General features: G+C 47.5%; 1 protein-coding gene across 4 annotated transcripts in view; it reads left to right on the top strand.

Moving 5' to 3' along the window:
• Positions 1-21,905, top strand: part of RANBP10 (RAN binding protein 10) — a 69,260-nt gene that overhangs the window by 31,076 nt on the left and 16,279 nt on the right. For 2 of the 4 annotated variants that reach the window (XM_013052242.2, XM_045076192.1), the window contains exons 3-4: positions 1,522-1,601; positions 19,950-20,117. In XM_013052242.2, the coding sequence (XP_012907696.1) occupies positions 1,559-1,601; positions 19,950-20,117 (211 nt within the window). In that variant the 5' untranslated portion in view covers positions 1,522-1,558. The remainder of the gene's footprint in view (positions 1-1,521; positions 1,602-19,949; positions 20,118-21,905) is intronic. The other 2 variants (XM_004744441.3, XM_013052241.2) reach the window with 1 other exon arrangement.

Here is a 21,905-nt window from a genome sequence, read left to right as displayed (position 1 = left end):
CAGGGGGGGCTCCTTAGCTGGTCAGTTAGTAGAGCACTTGACTCTTTTTTAAAAAAATATTTATTTATTTATTTGACAGAGATTACAGGTAGGCAGAGAGGCAGGCAGAGAGAGAGAGAGAGAGGAGGAAGCAGGCTCCCCACTGACTAGAGAGCCTGAAGCGGGGTTCGGCCCCAGGACCCTGGGATCATGACCTCAGCCAAAGGCAGAGGCTTTAACCCACTGAGCCACCCAGGCGCCCTGAACACATGACTCTTTTGATCTCGGGGTCATGAGTTCAAGCCTCATGTGGGGTGTAGAGATTACTTAAATAAATAAAACATTTTTAAAAAAGATTTACTTATTTGAGAGAGAGAAGGAGAGTGCAGGGAAAGGGCAGAAGGTAAGGAAATGGGAGAAAAATCTTAAACAAACTCTCTGCTGACCAGACCATAAGATTCACCCCTTTAAAGTATGCATTTCAGTGATTTTAATGTACTCACAGAGTTGTGCTACCATCACCTCTATCTAGTTCCAGAACATTTTCATCACCCCAAAGAGAAGCCCCATACCCATTAGCAATCATTCTCTTATTCTCCTTCCCTGCAGCCCCTGGAAACCACTAATCTACTTTCTGTCTCCATGGATTTTCCTTTTCCTGGACATTTCATATCAGTGGAGTCATACAACAGGTGTTATATTTGCATACCGCTTCTTTCACTTAGCGTAATGTTCTGAGCTTCATCTAAGTTGTAGTGTGTATTAGAACTTCGTTTCTTCTTATGGCCAGATAATATTCTGTTATATGGGTATATCACATTTTGCTTACCCATGTGTCTGTTGGTGAGTATTTGGATTTTTTTTTTAAAGATTTTATTTATTTGACACAGAGAGAGCAAGCGAGTGAGAGAGACAGAGCAAGCACAGGCAGGGGGAACGGCAGGTAGAGGAGAAGCAGGCTCTCTGCTGAGCAGGGAACCCAATGGAGGGCTTGATCCCCCGACCCTGGGATCATGACCTGAGTCAAAGGCAGATGCTTAACCCACTGACCCACCCAGGCACCCTGTTTTCTTTTTTTAAAAGAATATTTGGATTGTTTCTACTTTTTGACTGTTATGATTTATGCTGTAAACATTTGTGTACAAGTTTTTGTGTGGACACATATCTCATTTCATTTGGTTGTATACCTAGGAGTGGAATTGCTGGGTCATGTGGTAACAAATTTTATTTAGGGTTTTGATCCATTTAATTTTTATGGTGTGAGGTAAGGATCCAACTTCATTCATTTGCCTGTGGCTGCCCAATTGTCCTAGCATCAGTTGTTGAAAAAACTATTCTTTCCTTACTGAATGATCTTGGTACCTGTGTTGAAAATCATTTGAGCCAAAGATGTATGGATTTTTTTTTCCTAGATTCTCAATTCTATTCCATTGATCTATATATTTGTCCTTGCCTATACCATACTGTCTTGATTACTGTTGCTTTGTAGTAAGTTTTGAAATTGGGAAGTGTGAGTCCTTGAACTTTTTTCTTCTTTTTCAGGATTGCTCTGACTCTTCCGGTTCCCTTGCAATTCCATATGAATTTTAGAATCAGCTTGTTAATTACTATAAAGAAATCAGGTGGGATTTTAATGGATTGCACTGAATCTGTAGATCAGTTTGGGAAGTATTGTCATTCTAATAATGTTAAATCTTCTGGTCCATGAATGTGAAATGTTTTTCCATTTGTTTAGATCTTCTTTAATTTCCTTCAGCAGGGGTGCCTGCGTGGCTCAGTCATTAAGCATCTGTCTTTGGCTCAGGTCATGATCCTAGGCTCCTGGGATCGAACCTGTCTCCAGCTCCCTGCTCCGCGGGAAGCCTGCTTCTCCCTCCCCCACTTCCCTTTCTGCTGTTCCCTCTCTCGTTGTGTGTCTCTCTCTGTCAAAAATAAATAAAATCTTTTAAAAAGAATAAAGATAGATGTTTATTGTTACATATTTTCTCTAAGTACTACTTTATGCCTCACAATTTTTTTTTAAAGATTTTATTTATTTATTTGAGAGAAAGATAGTAAGGGAGCACATGTAGTGGGAGGGGCAGAGGGAGAGGGAGAAGCAGACTCCTTGCTGAGTAGGGAGCCCTATGCAGCCCTTTGCAATCTCAGGATACAGGGATCATGACCTGAGCCAAAGGCAGATGCTTAAGTGACTAAGCCACCCCTGTGCCCCTCACAAAAAAATTTTAAATTAATTTATTTGAGAGAGAGAAGAGAAAGAGAGTGCATGTGGGGGAAGGGCAGAGGAAGAAAGAGTCTTAAGTAGACCTCACGGTGAGTGTGGAGCCTGACTTGGGGCTCAGTCTCGCAACCCTCAGATCATGACCTGAGCCAAAACCAAGAGACAGATGCTTAACCAGCTATGCCACCCTAGTGCCCTCTCTTTTTATGAATTTGATATGCTGTTTTAGTTTGAGCTTTTCATTTTAAGATAGTTATTACATTCTTTATTCTTGTTCTTCCTGACCCAGGTTGTATTCAAGACAATAGAATGCTTGAATAATTTTCACATGATCGGGCACTATTTGTTTAATTGGCTGAGCCTAGCCTTTTTCCATCATGATCAGTAATATGATGTGGTCTGTACTTTGAAAAAGTTTGCTTAAAAAAAAAAAAAGAAAAAGTTTGCTTAATGCTCGTTTATACTCTAGCACATCAGGTTTTGTGAAATATGTAGGTACAGAGTTTGTTCCCAGTCCACCATCGAGTTTTCTGTACATTTGTTTTTTCTTATTCATTTATATATCAGTCTATTTTTATGAATTTGTTATTAGAGGGTAAAAGAAATTTTGAAAATAATGTCACCTGCAATCTTGTGCTTAAGGGCTGAGGGCTTCAGGTTGGAGGGTTTAAGCAGCTTTGCGCCTGATGGTTGTTACTGGGTCAGGGAGACAGTGGGTTGGGTGTTACAGGGAGCCACTGAGGGATTTAAGTGGAGGTGTGATCTGTCCAGGTTGGAGGGGACAGGAGCAGGTGCAAGGATGCCAGTTAGGGACTGTCTCAGTGGTCCAGAAGAGCATGGTGGTATCTGGGATTCGAGAGATGGGGAGGACAGGTCCTGTGGAAGTAGTTCATCCAGCTTGGTATCTTCTGAGTAGTAGGTGAACAGACTGCAAACTACTATGTTGTGCTTATAGGATTTTGCTGATAATTTGTTTTAAGAATTCTTTTATTAATAAAATGGCCTGGTGATAGCCATTTTAGATGCCAAGTCTCAGTGTCATTCAGAGCAAGTAGAAGAGTGTAAATCGAACCGCCCTTGTCCGAGTGACTCTAAGAAGAAGGTAACTTGGGAAGTCTAGCCTTGGCCTGCCCAGGTGCTGCTGCAAGAAGTACCTGGTCTTTGGCTTAGTCCAGCCTTTCACAGGTCCCTGAAGAGAAACTTACGAGAAAGGAGAGGCCCAAGTGTAGAACTGAAGCCCCTTTTCTTATAGTTCCTGATCTGGTTGAGTGAAACCAGTATCAACAGAAGATGGACTTGACTGAGAGAGAGCCTCCACCCCTCTCTACTTCTTGACTGTAGGAGATAACCTCTGTCTGTCATACACACGCGAGCGCCTGCACACACACACACACACACACACACACACACACACAGTCCCCTCACCCCACCCCACCCTTCTTTTCTCCTCTGCCAGGGGCTGCTGGTTTCTCTGGTTGCTTGCATCTTGTTGCTGAGTAGACCTTATGGTAGCTGCATGAAGTAGGTGTGGAGGCGGTAGAGGCAGTTCTCTCTTTCTTTGAGGGGCCCCAAGACTCTGTGGCCTGTGAATGGTTGACTGTACATTGCCAAGGCCTGAAAGTGCAGTTGAAGGGCAGCTTGTGAGCCATCCAGGCAGTTATACAACTCACTTCTCTGGCTCTTCTCTTTGAGCAGGTCATATCTCCTGAAACCTCAGTGCTTTGTTTACAGTCCAGCACACAGTGAACCTGCTTGCCTCAAACTAAGTTTATCCGACTGCAAAACCCAGATCCTCCTGCTTTCCTTGTGTGCACTGACAGTTGCTGTTCACCCAGCCCCCAGGTGGCACTCTTTAATCTTCACCCTGTCCCTTTCCACATCCATCCCATGGTTCTGCCGCTCTCCAAGTATGTCTTTAATCTGGTCCCCTTCTCTGTCCTTACTGTCATTGCCTCCCCATTGGGCTCTTTCCATGGCCTCCTGATTCAATGCTCTATCTCAGGTCTCTGCTCTCTACTTCCTGTCCCTTGCCTGTCTGCCAGGGACACAGGCCTGTAAGCCTTGCTTGGCATCTTCTGCCCTCTCTACCCTCCACATGGGCTGCACACCAGCATGTTTGTGAGGCCCAAGATACACTGCAGACATTCTCTGCTCTGCCTCTTCATAGGTGCCCTTCTTACTGTGGGGGTATCCTTCCTGCTTATGTCCCCCTGTGTAATACCGCCTAACCCTTTTGGTTCTGACCACATTTCTCTCATGACATTTACCTCTCTGCCTTGTGTGACTTATTCATATTTACCCAACGATACCCTCACTGGGACTTGGACCACATCTTTTTATCACCACGCTTCCAGAGCGAGTATAATGCCCATGGGCTCTTTCTGCATCTTGCTGAGCTCTGCCTTACTACTGTGGCTTCAGTAAACCAAGTGTGGTTCTGGAACCATTCCTGAGTCAGGTCCCTGCTGGCCTGCAGCCTGCCCTTGGCTGGGAGATGCCTTTATTTGGATGGTAGCTTCCCTACTCTGCCCTAACTATTGTGGCACTGATTGTGCATGGGGGCTCTGCTGCCACCTTCTACCTGAAAGAGGAGTGACCGTCCCCCCTTCTCCGTTTGTTAGGGCTCAGTGTCGTTGAATCAGCTCTGGGCTCACATTTAGTCATGTGAGGAAACACATCTTTAGGGTTGCGGTCAGCTTGTGGAGCAGTATGTAGCTCAGTGCTTAAGAGCATGGACTCAGGAGCCACACGGTCTGCATTTGCATCCTGGCAGCTGTGTTACCTGAGGTAAGTTACTTAACTGTTCTGTGCCTCTCTTTTCCCCATCTGTAAAATGGAAACAATACTTGTATGTAACTCACATATGGAATGGCTTTGAGAATTTAGTGAGGTCCTGTATAGTGATTAGAACAGTATCTAATAAAAAAGGGGTATATACATGTTAGCTTTTGTTGTAATTGAGAAAAAGTGTTTTTTCTAACTGTGGAAGGAAGAACCTATACATTTGAAGTTCTTTTTTTTTTTTTTTTTAAGATTTTATTTATTTATTTGTCAGAGAGAGAGGAGCGAGAGCGAGCACAGGCAGACAGAGTGGCAGGCAGAGGCAGAGGGAGAAGCAGGCTCCTCGCCAAGCAAGGAGCCCGATGTGGGACTCGATCCCAGGACGCTGGGATCATGACCCGAGCTGAAGGCAGCTACCCAACCAACTGAGCCACCTAGGCGTCCCCACATTTGAAGTTCTTAAGTAAATAAATAAATACAGTTTTTTTTAAAGATTTTATTTATTTATTTGCCAGAGAGAGAGAGCGGGAGAGCAAGTGAGCACAGGCAGACAGAGAGGCAGGCAGAGGCAGAGGGAGAAGCAGGCTCCCTGCCGAGCAAGGAGCTTGATGTGGGACTCGATCCCAGGACGCTGGGATCATGAGCTGAGCTGAAGTCAGCCGCTTAACCAACTGAGCCACCCCTCATTCCTAAGTAAATACAGTTCTTTTATGAATGTGTATCAGAGTGGAGTTAGATGTAATTGAAACTACATTTTGTTTTCAGTGCTTGTGTTTTCTGTATTTGAGTAGCCATGTTAGTATGTGTTAACTGGAGTTGAGTTATGGAGGATGAAGATGGCATAGCAAACAAACAGGATGTTGATGTTTCAAGTGTTTTCTTGTAGGTTTTCCTGTACTAGCTCCGCAAGGATGTCTTTGCTTCTGGGGCTGTCAGGAGCAGGGTGTAGCCACTCTTGGGGTCTCGCTTGGTCCTGGGAGCAGACAAGAACAGAGTACCTTCAGTATGAGGCTGGTGGTCAGACTTTCCAAGGAACATCTGGGCCTGTCTCAGCTTGCACAGTCAGAAGTTTCTGCATGGTCAGAAGTTTTGAGGTTTACCTTTTGTAAGGTGTTTTTGACCTCCATTAAATGTGAAACCAAGGAGCACATGTGGTCCAAAATAAGAATGTCAGAATTCATGGACAAACAGCTTGAAAGCAGGGCAGATAGTCTACAGACAGGTGAGTACCCTCAGCCCGACCCTCCCATCACTGAGCTGGCAGCGAGCAGTGTGGGCTGCGATCCCTGGATTGAGGAAGCAGGGGGAAAAGTCAGAGGCGTGGACAGAGGGAGGGATTTGGGCTTCTCCTAATCTTGAGGGCTTTGAAGGGGTTGAGGATAAGACAGATTCTCCTTTTGTGCCTTGAACCTCAGAGAGGGCCAGGGAGATTCAAGCTGTGTGGATTGGTAGCCCCGTCTGCCTCAGAGCTGGGTAGCTGGTAATTTCCTCTTTGCCATTTCTGTGCAGGAGGCAGCTGTTGTCTTAGTGTGGCATGTATGACCTTAATTACTACAACCCCTCAGGAGAACCCTTGAAGCAAACTTCCTTCATACTGTTGGAAAAGAAGCAGCTCCACAGCTGAGGACTGGGGGTTGAGGGATGCGTATCTCCTGAAGCAGATGGCACCTCGCAACTAGACACTGGTAGGGGGTGAGAGGGTAGTAAGGAGACTGTCTGCCTTGCTCCCACAGGATGGTCATGTTCAAGTGAACATCTCTTCCTCCCCCTAGAACTTACTTTAATTAAGCCTACCCTGAATGGTCTGTTAGGAGCATGCCCCCAGGAGTGTTTGTGTCCTGATCTCGGGCTAGGGCCTGCTTCCACTGGGTGGGACAGATTCTACAAATAGCCGATATTTCTCATTTGCATGTGCCATGGGAGAAGCATAGCAGATAGCAGAGATGAGGGAAATGACCTGGCTGGGAGTGGAGGGAAAGATAACCCGGGTTCCACTAGGATGTCCAGAGCAGATGGTGGTTTGGCAGTTGGGGCCCAAAGGCCAGGTATCTGTTTGGAATCCCTGGTGGTTCCCGTGGTAGTTAATGGTGCCGGTGCCACAGGAGCCGCCGTGGTCCCTGTGGTGCAGCTTGTTTCATGTGAGAGGCCCTCTGTTCCCGGGCTCCCCCTCCCTGGGGCAGCAGCGTGCTGGGCCTTGTAGCCAGCTGAGTCCTGGTCCTTTTCTGTGGACCTCTTCCCTTAGCCACAGGGAGACCTGTATTACCTTAACATATCGAGACAGCTTGGCAGCCTTGTGAAGTGAGGCAACTCAGTCAGGCATGGAAATTATTATTCCTGGTCCTGGAGATTTCTTGTCTACAGTATCCTATTTTCTTCTTCCAAACACCAGCTCCCACTTCTGTAGCAGAGGTGAAAATTCTCAATTTAAGACTGTTTTGCAGGACAAGTTAAGTCTTTTGAGGTAAGAGGTTTCATCAACAGCAGAAGGGCCAGTTCTGAAACCTGAGTTTGTCAGTCTCTGAAAACAGAGATTCTCAAGTGTCCTCTGGTATGGTTGTAGGCTGGGGCCACCTCAGGGTGGAGCTGAGTGGGGACTAGTTACTGCTCAATACCTTGCTTCCCTCGTGCTGGGCAGGAGTCTGTATCTAGGTGTCCTGGAAATACTGCACCACCATACCTGGGCCTCCTCTGGGGAAGGGTTTTGCGCATGCCCATCTCTCAGGATCTGGCAGTGTGTGCGAAGTCACAGGCTCCTGCACTATTGGGGATCACCCATCCACCGACTTTCCCAGAGGCTCAGAAGGAGCTCACTGGAGACAAGGAAAAGGCAAACCCAACTCTAGAGGAGAGATACAAAGGCCTAGGGGTTGAGGTTGCCTCTCAGTTTTGTGGGACAGTGCCACCCCTTTCCTTAGCCTGATTCAGCATGGGTGACAGACCGAGTCTGTCCTGTGGGAGCCTGAGGTAAAGGCAGGTAGCACTGTTAGATATGGCAGATGCTACTTGAGCCATGTCCTAGACAGACCTAGCTAGACACCCACTGGCTTCCCTGTGCCTCCCCTGGCTATCAGGTATTGATTTCTTTGGGGGCAGGGAAAGAGTGTGACTCTTGGAAGGCCCCTTCTATGCGGGTGCCGGCTATGCACCCCCTGGCCTTGCCCATGGTTTCAAACTGACACCTGCTTCTTCTCAGTAGAGGGCCTGGATCCCCCTGTGAGGGCAGGCTTTACCCGGTATCAGCCTCCGCTGTCGCCATCTACTTGCAGAGCCTTTTTCTCCTGCTCCTTACCTTGGCTTCCATGCAGAGCAGACTCCCAGGGTACCCTTGAACCCTTTTGCCTGGAGGTGCCAGAGGCCTAGCCTTAGGATTGTGTAGATCCTGTTCCTTGGTCCCAGGGTTCTGAGAGTTTGGGGTAGCAGCCATGTGAGTGTTATGATGGGCCTTCTCTGATGCCACCACGCTGCCTCTGCTGAGTGAAAAGTTGTCCTTTGCTTTCCCGTTACCCATTGTTGAGCTACTCCGGGCAATGGGTCTGTCAGATTTTTTAAGGTACTTGAGGTTTGGGGAGAAACATTTGGCTGATGCATTTCCGGGGAGGGATGGCTCTGAGTAAGTGGCCATCCTTGAGAAGCAGCCCTGCCAGGAGGTCTCCCAGGACACATGTGTTCCTTCCGCAGCAGCCTTAGGCTCAACAAGCACCCTGGCCCAGCCAGCCCAGTACCTTCCCTCCATAGCCAGTCTCACGAGTGACCTTTTGAGAGGCACCAGGCATGGCTGCTGAGCTCTGTAAAGTGCGCTGAAGGCCAGCCGGGTGGCCTCCCCAGGAAACCGGGGATAAGCAAGAGTGGAGCAGGCCTGGGACTGCCGTTGTTGAGCTATTCGGACAGATGGGTGGTCCACCCCCCTTGCTCCCTCGGGAATAAAGGAAGCAGGAAGTCTCAAGTGCCCAGGATTGACCATGAAGCTGGTGCTAGAAATGGAGAGGGAGGGAAACTTGAGGGTGAGTACCTCCTGCAGGCTGCCATTCCATAGCCGTTCTTGTGTGATCCTCTCATTCACCCTGAGAGAATTCAGTCGAGAGAACCCAGAGGGCTGGGTGGCGGAACTGGGATTCAAACTCAAAGCCCAGCTCTGACTGGGACCCATTTATTGGGGAGAGATGGCTGGCTTGGTGGCGTGGGGGCCAAGGCTTAGGCTAGCTTTGTGGGGTATGGGCTGGCCTCTGTATGCTAGTCAGTCATGGACCAGGGCCAGAAGCTAATGGGCAGGCACAGCTCCAGCCCCCTTCCCAGGTTCTGTGCTAAGGTGGTGATGATGCAGAAATCTTTGTATTTAGTGGGGAGAGTCCTCTCCATTCCTAGTTGCCCTGCACGGAGGCCCCTAACGTGTCTTGCGGAGGGAAGTTGCATGGGGTGGGTGCCCGGAGCAATCGTGCTGGAGTCCCTGGCAGCCCCGCGGGAGTCTCCTTCCTCCAGGGCACTGTAACCAGGGATGGCGTCTGGGAGCGCCGAGATGACAAACCATTTCCTTCCCGCAGCCACCCCCACACTTCTGGGAGGGAGACTCTGCCGCTCTGAGTGATCATGGAAGGGGAAGTGGGTGGTGCCAGAGCATCTGAAGTGGGCACCTCGGGCCTCCTGGCCCCAGTGAGGCTTGGCTTTCCCCTTGCGTCACTGGCATCTGATAGGTGTCTGACACGGCAGGCTTTTCTGTGTGGGTGCCAGGCTGGCTCCCCATTTGTTCTCTCTAGGAGTGACCAGGCTTACTCTCTTTAGACAGGGAAGAATGGTTAGTTGTAGCATTTCGGTCAGAGTGTTGTCCCAGTTGTGCAGTTCCAGCCATCCTCTGCCTCAGAACTACCTGGACCTGACTTCCTACAGGGCCTGACCCAGGCAGCTGTGCTCCCTTGTTTCCTTCTGGACCTCACATCCCAGTGTCCTCTCAGACAGCTGGCTTCTGTAGACAGTCCTATGGTAAGGGTGACAGCTCTCATTCCTGGCCTTATCACTCCACCAGGCACACCCAGAGAGGGTGACTATTGTTCCTGCTACCAACTTAGAAGGTTCTGGCTTTGGCCGCAGGGGTTCTGTTTGGAGTTGTCTTCTGAAACAGAGGGTGGTAGGCCTAGAGGGGAGGCTACCAAGGCAGAGGTACGACAGTCATCATAGCTGCTGGACCCTCTTAATGGGAAGGAGGGCTTAGATTCATGGATTTTTCCAGAGCGGGCAGAGATACTTGTATCAGCTGCCTTATTTCATTGAAGAGGAAACAGACCCAGAGGAGCTAAATAACTGACTTAGGTATAGAGCCAGGTCCACCGCCTATCTGCAGGCCTCTTTCCAGGGCCCAGAAGTGGCTTCACCATTAATCTGTATAAGTGGGGACAGGATGCAGGCAGACAGCTCTGATTGCTTTGCTTTTCTTAAAAAAGAAAAATGACAACAAAACTCATCACAGTCAAGCCCAGGACTGTCCACTGGCAGTGTGTCATGAAGTGGTTTGACCATTGAAATCCTGTACTTCAGACTTCCCGCCAGCCCTCGACCATGTTTCCCTTTTTACTTCAACAAACATTTCTTGAGCATCTTTTGTGGACCAGGTATTATGCAAGGTGAACAAAAGGATGCTTAGACATGGGCCCTTTAGCCAGAGGACTTTGGTTGCTTTAAGGGAGAGAAACCCATCTCTAACCAGGTTGGTCTGCCAGAACTCAGGCAGGGTAAAACAGAGGAGTATGGTCTCAGGGACTCAAAGGCTGAGACTTTCCTTCTCTGCCTCTTGCACCTGCTTTGTGCTTATTAGCTTTAGGCTGTCAAACCTTCAACACAAGATGGGAACAATGGCAGCCCAGAGCTTTGAGACCCACTCTCCTCCCAGCATCCTTGTAGATAAATTCCAGGAAGCTCTCTTACTGATCCAGTTTGGGTCAGGGAGGAGGAGTTACTAGGATTAGCAGTTCCCACTGCAGACAGGATGGGTACGGGGAGGAGCTACTTGAGAGAAGGTGAGTGCTATCCCCTAAAGAAGGGGGGCTTGCAGGCAAATCCTAGCATTCGTTGCTCACCTACCCTACTGTTTGTTCTTGCAGCCTTCAGGGAGGGGTGCTAGAAGGCTTTGTGCCCAGTCCCTTCTCACAGTTGATGGAATTCAGCCAGATACCAGGAGGAAGTAGTACTGGTCAGGTCAGCTTAGCTTGGGGTCCAAAAACCTTGTAGGGGTTACTTCAAGCTTTTCTTTCTCTCTTTCTTTCTTTCTTTCTTTCTTTCTTTCTTTTAAATGGAGCCCTGTCTTTGGGGAATTCAAGTGTTCTACTTTCAGAGCATCTTGCTTTTTTTCCTGAGATTGGATTGGGAGCCACCTCAAGGAGGAGGTAGTAGCTTCACCCTTGTGGGCACCTGCTTGGTTCTCACCTGAGTGTCCCTCAGAGGAAAGGAGAACTGAGCTTCTGGGAGTGTTATTTACAAGACCACTAGCCCTCCTGTAGCCTCTCAGGGCCTCAGTTTCCTCAACCTTCAGATGGGGTTTATGGTACCTTCTGATTATTTTGGAGACTCAGTATTTTTTAAGGTTAACCTTAGAGCTATTTGACAAGACCTTCCAACTGATCCCCCCTTACTTGGTAGAGAAGGGAACCAAGGTCCAAGGAGGCAAGTGACTGCCCAGGGCCTGCCGTCTTGGAAGGACAAGGCTGTATCCAGGACCAGCCTGCAGAAGCCCTTCAGGCCACACTTCTGCCCTGGTACCCAGGGCTAGAGTGTCCCTTCCTGACAGGCCCCGTGCCCTCTGTAGGACCCTAGCTTGAGACTGACAACAGACTCTCTGCAGAATGTACAACTGCAATCAGGCCGTAGCCTTTTGTTTTTTCTCCTGTCTGCCTGATTCCTCAAGATCAGCAGTGGTAGTACTAATTTCTCTCTGCCATACAGCCTCTCAAGGCCTGGGGAGAGGATTCATTGCAAGTGGGGTAACTTAATCCATCGAGAGTAACTTCGTGCCCTTTAACATCTCCTCATCTATTTTGGGCTTCTGGTGCCGTTCTCTGTGTTTGTTCTGCTTTTTCTAGTCTTTGACTGGCCTGAATTTTTCTCCCAAAGGGAAAACAGAAAGCCATTGTATCAGGACAACACAGTAGGAAAATCCTCCAGTGACTTCATTTCAAATTTTCTGTCTATACCACTGTTTGTTTAGTGAGTGTTCCCCATCTCAGCCTTGAGCATCTGGGATGAGCCACAGTCTTGCACTGGCCTTGTATAGCCACCCACCTGCTCTGACTTAACGTGTCTGAAAGGCCTGCTCCTTCTCTTAGTAGGCAGTACCACCATCCACCCATTTGTCCCAGACAGAACCTGAGCAGCATCCTTGTCTGCTCTCAGACCAGCAGCACACGCATCCAGTGGGTCCTGTTGACCCTGCTCTGACTCTTTGTAAGTCTCTCAGCTCCAGCCCCACTGGTCGTCTTTTCCTGTTTCTCAGATATGGTGAGCTCATTCCCTTTGCCCCCAAAGTTCTTTTTCTGATTCTCTCGTTAAGCACACCTCCGTGTAAGGGTCAGAGCTTGGCAAGGTCTAACTTGACTACACTATCACCATCCCCACTCCCGTTTCTAGCCCATCACCTGGCTTTGTTTCCTTCAGAGCAGATTGTGTCTATCAGGTGTTTTCTTGTTTGCTTGCTGGTTTACTTACATATTATGTCTTCTCGGGGTACCTGGATGGTTCAGTGGGTTAAAGCCTCTGCCTTTGGCTCAGGTCATGATCCCGGCGTCCTGGGATCAAGCCCCACATTGGGCTCTCTGCTCAGCAGGGAGCCTGCTTCCCTTCCTCTCTCTCTGCCTGCCTCTCTGCCTACTTGTGATCTCTTTCTGTCAAATAAATAAATAAAATATTTAAAAATATATATATTATGTCTTCTCTGTTGCATTCACACCTCCCCCCGCCCCTAATTTATCAGCCCCATGAAGTAGGCAGGCCTTTGTTAGTCGTCTAAGTGGATTGGTTGCTTGTCCTTTCCAGAGGATGGAAAGGTAGCATGGTGGCCCTAAGCCAAGCCACTGCCACAGCCACTGTTACTAAATGAAGTGATTAACATTCCATTTTTCACCCCAAGCTAGCTTTCACACACACACATTTGTACCTTCTCCTCACTACAGGCTCTTAATTGTGTTTGGAAAAAACATTGGTTATAAAATCATGGCTTCAATTGAAGATACATTATAGCTCTGTGTTTTTCTTGCAAAAGCTTTTAACTTCATAGCACTCTGATGAGCAAGAGACAAAGAGCTGAGGTATTTATTTTTTACACTGATCATTCCTGATGTCATCAGGGTGGCGTTCTTTTCAGAGGCCCTAGAGAAGAAAATATGTTTCCTTGCCTTTTCTGGCTTCTGGTGTCCACCTGAATTTCTTAACATGTGTCCCCATCTCTCCATCTTCAAAGTCAGCAGCATAGCATCTAATGGTCTCTGCTTTCACATCAGCTTTTCTTTTCTTTTTTAGATTTTTATTTATTTATTTGACAGAGAGTGTGAGAGAAACACAAGCAGGGGCAGTGGGAGAGGGAGAAGCAGGCTTCCCACCAAGTAGGGAGGCCGACTCGGGGCTCAGTCCCAGGATCCTGGGATCATCACCTGAGCTGAAGGCAGATACTTAATGGCTGAGCCACCCAGGCACCCCCACATCAAGTTTCCTGAGTAGACCCTCTTGCCTCCTTCTTACAGGGACCCTTGTGATTACATTGTTTCCCCATCCAGGTAATACAGGACAGTCCAGTCTCCCATTTCAAGAGCCTTATCTTAATCACTTTTTCCTCCCTTAATCTCTTCTGCAAAATCTTCAATAGCATATTCACAGGTTCTGGGATTAGGACATGGACATTTTTGGGGAAGCTTTATTCAGTGTACCATAGGGACTCTAAATTTTCTTCCTTTGGGTAAATCTATATAATTGATAAATCATTTGGGAATTGGAAACAAAAACAGGAAAACTTACATATTTTCCAGACAGCCTGAGGTGATTCTTGAATTGATTCTAACTAAATACTTTTTTTTTAATTGAGCTCTTTGTGTTTTTAAAATTTAAAATCCGTATTTATAGCTTGATGGTAGTTTTGTCAAAATAATTACATAGTTTATTTTTTAAGAAAAGCATTCAAAATACTTAAATTTCTATTTTAGCCCTTTGGAAATGTAAGCATCTGTTGTTTTGGTGATAGTTATTGAGCTCCCATACATGGAGACAAAAATATCTCCCACTTATCCTTGAGTCATTTGGCTTAACCATTAAGGAAATAGTTCTGGGTGATTTTACTACTTTTGATAAATCAAATGGCCACATTAAAAAAAAAATACATTTATTTATTTATTTTAGAGAGAGAATACATGGAGGGTAGGGTCAGAGGAATCGGGAGAGAATCCCAAGCAGACTCCCTGCTGATTATAGAGGCCAGCCTGGGGCTTGATCTCACGACCTTGAGATCATGACCCCAGCTGAAACCAGAAACCAAGAGTCAGATACTCCCCAACTGAGCCACCCTGGCGCCCCCAAATGGCCACATTTTTATTAGGATTTCTGGAGTATTTACTGCTTTAATCTGAGAAAGCTAAAACAAAGAAAATCTTGTAGTTCAAGTTTTCTATCTTCTAGACAGAAAATCTGCATACAAAATCTGTCCGGCAGGGGCATCCTTGTGTGAGAGAAAAATGGGCTAGAACTGGTCATTGCATGTGAACACACAGATGTGTGTGTGTGTGTGTGTGTGTGTGTACACGTACATGTACTACTTCTCAGACTCCTGATGTGCTAGGCCTGGAAGAAATGGTGATGAGATCATATGGCCCATGCCCCAAGGACCTCCTGTCTTGGCCAGAGAGGATAGTTAGGGGGCATTGTCAGGAACAGTGACTGGTGACTTGAAAGGTTCAGTAGGAATCAGTATTGATCAGGGATGTGAGCAGTGTGCTGGGGGAGAGGGGGCCAAGTAATGTTACGGAAAACTTGAAGGGGCAGGCTTTAGAGTTGGATCATGATGAACTGGTACAAAGGGAGGACCCAGTGAACATCAACAGCTGTGGGCAGAGTTCTGAGAGGACCCACAGGACAGCAAGCTGCTCTCCCTAAGGATTCTTGCGGAGGGCTAGAATGGGCAGTGGCTTTCCTCAACAGTGTTCCCCCACTACCACCTGGCCTCAGGAGGTGGTGAGTGGTGAGCTTGGCTTTAGGGAAAGCTTTGCTGCTCAAGCACCATTGAGAGCCACACTTCTGTCCCTGGCATCCCAGGCCCCTGGAGCGGAAGTCTGGGTTTCTTGCAGCAGTAGGGTACTTAGCAGAACAGCCTGTCGTAGGGGATTCCATGCTGAGAATTTAGGCCTGTGGCCTAAAGTGAAGGGCTCCTATCTTTCTGTCTGGATCATATGCATGTTCTTTGTATGTGAAAAATGTGACTTCTTGGTTCGGAACCCTTTTCCAGTGGGCACTGGGTGGAAATGTGTGTTCTGGTCTGCTGGCCGTGGCTGCCTGGTGAGGTGGAAAGGTGGGGACACCTTGGAGAGCCAAGATAGGCAGCTGCAGCCTTCAGGCAGGAGGCACCAGTGCCTCTGTCTTCTTCTAGGGCTGAGATCTGGCCCTTCCCCATTTCTGGCCTGGAGGCCTCCTGAGTCACTGCAAGTCAGAGATCTGAGGTCCACTGAGCCCTAAAACCAGTGCATCTAACCACTGCCTTCTGTGGAGGGTCTGGGGCTTGGGGACGATTTTACTGCCCCGGTGGTTACCACACCAAATGAGATAGGATCCATGACAGGGAAGACGTGGGTTTTGGAACCTGAAGGCTTGGGTGCAAATCCCAGCTCAGCCATTTCTCAGCATTGTGGGCTGGTGAGCAAGGCCCCCGGTCTCGAGGTGGAAGTGGCAGTACCTGTTGTGACAAATACGCAGCGTTATTGCCACATTCTCCTCACAGGTTGCCCCAGTGTGGTCAGTTACTGTGTCGCATGTGGGGAGCGCCCGTGCTCCATCGGAAGGATCCAGGGAGGATGGCTGTGACTGGTATGGCGTGTGGATGAGGATCCTGAGGCAGGGGAAGCTGGTGGGCAGGCCTGGGGCCCTAAGCACAGTCTGAGCCAGACCTGGAGGCATAATTGTCACTTTGCTGTTCAGCTGGACCCCCTTCCTTTGTGGCCTTCTGTAGTTGCAGGTGCTGCTGCAGAGCCTTATGGCCTCCTGTATGGAGGCCCGAGGAGAGCTATTGCCTCTGGTAGCCTCATCAGCCAGCCCTTGGGCAGGAATGGGCATCGCTGTGCCCCAGAAGAGTGCTTCCCTGAAGTCAGATGATCTGCAGTGGAAAGACTCCTTTCACGCCTGGGCCTGTTGATGCCCAGAATAGCACTTTGTCCCCTGAGCTCTGTCCCCTATCTCCAGTATCTCTGGAGAATGGGAAATGTGGGAACAGAACCTGGCTCTAGGCATTGCACCTTCTAAAGCCAGCCCTGGGAAGTTCTCAAGATAGTTTCCTTGTGATGTGGTAGAAAGCTATTGAGAGGAGAGCAGCAGGTCTCTGAGTCCTGTACTCAGTAGTGAGAGCCATTCAGCTTTGGTGTGTTCCCCACTGTGGGTTCTGGGGAAGCTTTGTTTAACCAGAGGGTTCCTGGCTGAAAAGAAATGAAAACTCAGGGTCCACAAGGCTTGAGATGGATAATATGATTAGGAGAAGCAACTTGTCCTTGAGCCCAGCAGTACAAATGCAGGGCAGAGTTTGGGCTCCGCAGCCTGATCAGTTCCGCCTCTCCATCCATGCCCTCTGTCTCCTTTGCCAACTACTGTCCTTGTCATCCATCTGCTTCACCCCCATACCTCTGCTTACAAGTCTGCCCACATCCCGCTGCCCTTGGCCTAACCTCCCCTTCCCCACCACACACATCTGCACATACTGAAAATGTTTGAGCCCTGCCTTCCTTTCTCAGCTACTCAGATCCTCAACCTCTCTGCCTTTCTGGAGAGAGCTTCCCTCCCAGTGGAGAACTTCTACCCACGTCACTTGGGAAGGGAGGGGTATGTTTAAGCATGTTCACATAGGCATGCTGCTTAGACCCGAAGGAGGCAGCAAAGACTGGGAAAGCTATTTGAAGGGGCTGCTTTGGGAAGTAGACCTGCTTGCCAGCCTGTCAGGCTCGCCTACCCTGTGCAGGTCCTGGCTTGCCATAGCCCTGTGGGCTCTACTCCTTTTCCTTAGCCAAGCAGGCAGACAGGCCCTCTGCAGTTCACACCCTCTGGTGCCATCTGTGCCCATGCCTCTACCTTCCCGGAGTGACCTTTTCCACTCTTTTCCCTGTACAAAACTGTGGTATACTTCAGAGGTCTCACTTTTGCTCTTCCTAGTTCTACTCAACATGTACGGAGGCCCTAGTCAGTGCAGTAAGCCAGGAAAAAGAAATAGAAGACATGCAGAGTAGATGGGAAGAATGCAACTGTCTTTATTCTCAGACAATATATTTAAAAATCCCAAAGAATCTTCATAAAAGCTACCAGAACTAATTGGTGTGTTTAACAAGGTTGCAGGAGACCAGGTGAATATATAAAAAGTCCAATATATGTGTGTATATGTTTAATAGCTTTATCAAAATAAGATTTACATGCTATAAAAACCACTCATCTAAAGTATACACATCAGTGATTTTTAGCATGTTCACAGCTGTGCAACCATCATCTTCATCTAATTTTAGAATGTTTTGTCACTCCAAAAGAAACCTTGATCCTATACTCCCATCCCAAAATCAATTATATTTTGATGTAATAGCAAAAAACAATTGGAAATTGAAATTTTAAAATAACATTTAGAATAGCATGAAAAATAGAGTAGGGAAAAATTGGTCAAAACCTTGTTGAGAGAAATTAAAGACCTAAATAAGAGGAGAGATATGCCATGTTCAGAAATTGAAATAATCATTATTATTAAGCTATCTATTCTCTCCAAATTGATCTATAGATTCAACCCAATCCCAATCAAAATCCCAGCAGTCCTTTGAAAAATACTGTTAAGGGGTTCCTGAGTGGCTCAGTGGGTTAAGCCTCTGCTTTCAGCTCAGGTCATGATCTCAGGGTCCTGGGATTGAGCCCTGCATCGAGCTCTCTGCTCAGCAGGGATCCTGCTTCCTCTCTCTCTGCCTGTCTCTCTGCCTACTTGTGATCTCTATCAAATAAATAAATAAAATCTTTAAAAAAAAAGAAAAGAAAAGAAAAGAAAAATACTGTTAAAAAAATGAATAGACACACCACACCCTGGGAAAAAATATTTGTGAAACACATAAAAGGATTTGTATTAAGACTATATCTAGAATCCTTAAAGCTTCATAAGACACACAGCCCAATTTTAAAAACTGGTTAAAGGGGCGCTTGGGTGGCTCAGTCAGTTAAGTGTCTGCCTCCGGTTCAGATAGTGATCCTGGGGATCCTGGGATTGAGCCCTTTAACTGGCTCCCTGCTCATCAGGGAGTCTGCTTCTCCTTCTGCCCTTCCCCCATCTCTTTTTTCATAAATAAATAAAATCTTTTTTTAAAACCTGTTTAAGGGACGCCTGGGTGGCTCAGTTGGTTAAGCAGCTGCCTTCGGCTCAGGTCATGATTCCAGCGTCCTGGGATTGAGTCCCACATTGGGCTCCTTGCTTGGCAAGGAGCCTGCTTCTCCCTCTGCCTCTGCCTGTCACTCTGTCTGCCTGTGCTCGCTCCCGCTTCTCTATGACAAATAAATAAATAAAATCTTTTAAAAAATGATAATAAATAAAATAAAACCTGTTAAAAAAAAAAACCTGGTTAAAAATTTGCATAGTTCAATAGTTTTTCTAACAAACTGATGATTCAGTGTATGAAAAGATGCTCAAAAGATCCTTGGTAATTGGGGAAATGCACAGTAAAGCTGCAGTGACATTGAAACTACTAATACCTACTAAAATGGCTAAAAGAGTAAGAAAAAAAACCCCACCATCTGACCATAACAGGTGTTTGTGAGAAAGTGGGCCTTATACATTGCTGTGAGAATGCAAATAGTACAACCACGTAGGAAAAAATTTGGCAGTTTGTTATCAAGTTAAACATACACTTATTTTATGAGCCAGCAATACCACCTCTAAGTATTTATTCAAGAGAAATGAAAACATATGTCCACGCAAAGGCCGTATGTAAGTATTTATTGGCTTTATTCACAATAGCCAAAGATCGAAACAGCTCAAATGTCATCAACTAATGAATGGATAAACTGTGTCATATCCATATAATGGAGGACTACATCAGCAATAAAAAGAAACAAAATACTGGTACACCTAAACAATGTGGGTGAATCTCAAATGTGTTGTGCTAAGTGAAAGAAGTCAGACACAGGACCCTCTGTGTTCTGTGATTTCATTTCTGTGACATCCTGGAAAAGGTGAAACTTTAGGAACAAATCGGATCAGTGTTGCCAGGGACTGGGGCGGGTGGAGTGGAGCTGACTGCAAAGAGGCATGAGGGAACTTGGAACAACGGTAATTTCTATGTCTTGATCATGGTGGTAACACTTGTTAAAACTTGCTGAACTGTCCATTAAAAAGGGAGAATCTTATTACATGTAAATTATACTTCAGTTAAAAAATATGTTTAAAAACCCCTCAAAGGTCAGTTTAAGCCCCTCTCCTTCATAACATTTTCCCTGACTGCTTCCTTGTCATACACATGGCCTTCTGGTAAGTCCCTTCCAGGTCACTCATTGTTTTGGTTCTTGTTAACCACAGCTTGGGCCCCTTGATTGCTTCAGCTCCTCAAGTGCGTTGACGTGCTGGACTCCCTGCTCCTTGGGCGTAGCCCTACCCCTGTCCACAGCCGGCTCTGAGAGGCCAGGAGTACTGACTGAGGTGGTAGCAGGCTGGGAACAGGAGCTCAGACCCAGGTGGTGTGTCTGGCTGACTCAACTACCTCCACTCACCTGTTGTTCTTCTCTTCCTCCACAGGTTGGGATAAACATTCCTATGGTTACCATGGCGATGATGGGCACTCATTCTGCTCCTCTGGCACTGGCCAGCCCTATGGTCCCACATTCACCACAGGAGATGTGATTGGCTGCTGTGTCAACCTCATCAACAGCACCTGCTTCTACACCAAGAATGGCCACAGCCTTGGTGGGTGCCTAGGGGACCTTAGAGGCTATATACCCCATAGAGCCACATTGATTGGTGAGCGGCCCACAGGCAGGCTGGAACACCAGAGCAGGGTCACTGATCCTCTCCGAGCTCTGGGGAACTGAAGCCGTTTCCAGGCATTGGAGCCCTGTGAAGTGAAGGGAAGGTAGCGGAGGTGCTTCTTCTGTTAATCCATCCATTTAGCAGTATTTGTCAAGCCTAGGGTTGGTGCTGAGAAAAGACCAGGGTCATGGTCATGCCCCGGCCTGTGTAACACTTGGTGGAGTTGGATTTGGCCTTGGTAAGAAGTATATACCCGCCGGTGGTAGTGGTTTGCACGTGGGTGGCCTGGGTCCTGACTTTGGCTGGCCCTTCCAACGTGCAGGATGCTGGTTGCTATGGAGCAACAAGAGGTCTGCTCTCGTATGGGAGGTAAACAGACAGCAACAGATAGAGGTAACAGATAGCAACCTGCACAGAGTTCTATTTAAAAGGGTCCTTCAGGGTCACCTGGGTGGCTCAGTCGTTAAGTGTCTGTCTTTATCAGGTCATGATCCCAGGGTCCTGGGATTGGGTCCCCCATTGGGCTCCCTGCTCAGCGGAAAGCCTGCTTCTCCCTCTCCCATTCCCCCTGCTTCCGTTCCCTCTCTTGCTGTGTCTCTTTCTGTCAAATGAATAAATAAGATCTTACAATAAAATAAAATAAAAGGGTCCTTCAATGCAACTGCAAAGGAGAGACTGACAGGAGTGAGGGAGGGCCTGGGGAAGAGGTAGATAACCTAAGGCAAGGTCGTGGCGATTGGTTCAGGCCATGGGGAACAAGCCTGACAAAGGCCAGGGTGGCCCAGGAGGGTTTAGTGACAGATGGGGTGCACTAGCAAGAAGAGAGGATGGGAAAGAGGCTGGATAGTGGTGCTGTTAGCCAGGATCAGGAAACTGGGAGGAGCAGCAGTCAGTGGGGAGTGATGGGGGCCCTGAAGGATCTCTTGGAAGAGCAACCCTGTACATGTGGAGAGATTTAGGATAAGAGCTTGGGAGATAGGGAGACATTGGTTATTGTGGTGTCTTGCCCTACTGAGGCTGACTGGTATTTGGTATTTGACTCTTGAGTGAGAAGAGCCCTTGGCCAAAATGGCCCTGAGGTAGTGCCTAACTGCTGGGCCTGCCTGTTTGGATTTGCAGAGGTCTCTGATCTGGCAGAGTCCTACCAGCTAGGCTGGCCACAGGCCTTGCAAGAAAAGGGAATTGGATATTTTACTTAGAACGTAACTTGTAGGGGTGCATGGGTGGCTCAGTTGTTTAGTGTCTGCCTTTGGCTCGGGTTGTGATCCCACGGTCCTTGGTATCGAGCCCTGCATCAGGCTCCCTGCTAGGTGGGAAGCCTTGTTCTCCCTCTCCCACTTTCCCTGCTTGTGTTCCCTCTCTCACTGTCTCTCTCTGTCTAATAAATAAATAAAATCTTTAAAAAAAAAAAAAGGAACCTAACTTTTAGGAAGCCTACATCCCCTGGCTTGAGGGGGAGTAAGAAGGAGGCAGAGATGACTTCTGTGTGGGTTCTCCATGAGATGAACATCAGCTGAATTAGGCTGCATGAGTGGGAATTGGGTTTGCTGGTGGCTGGGACTGAGAGACCAGGAGTCAGCATTTCTTTTCTTTCTTTCTTTTTTTAAAGATCTTATTTATTTATTTATTTATTTTTAAGATTTTTATTTATTTATTTGACAGACAGAGATCACAAGTAGGCAGAGAGGCAGGCAGAGAGAGAGGGGGAAGCAGGCTCCCCGCTGA

The sequence above is a fragment of the Mustela putorius genome, unplaced genomic scaffold (assembly GCF_011764305.1).
Source record: "Mustela putorius furo isolate JIRA1106 unplaced genomic scaffold, ASM1176430v1.1 tig00000174_pilon_pilon_pilon, whole genome shotgun sequence".
NCBI lineage: Eukaryota > Metazoa > Chordata > Mammalia > Carnivora > Mustelidae > Mustela > Mustela putorius.
The sequence above is the reverse complement of the archived record's forward strand: the minus strand, read 5'-3'. Positions and strand labels throughout refer to the sequence as shown.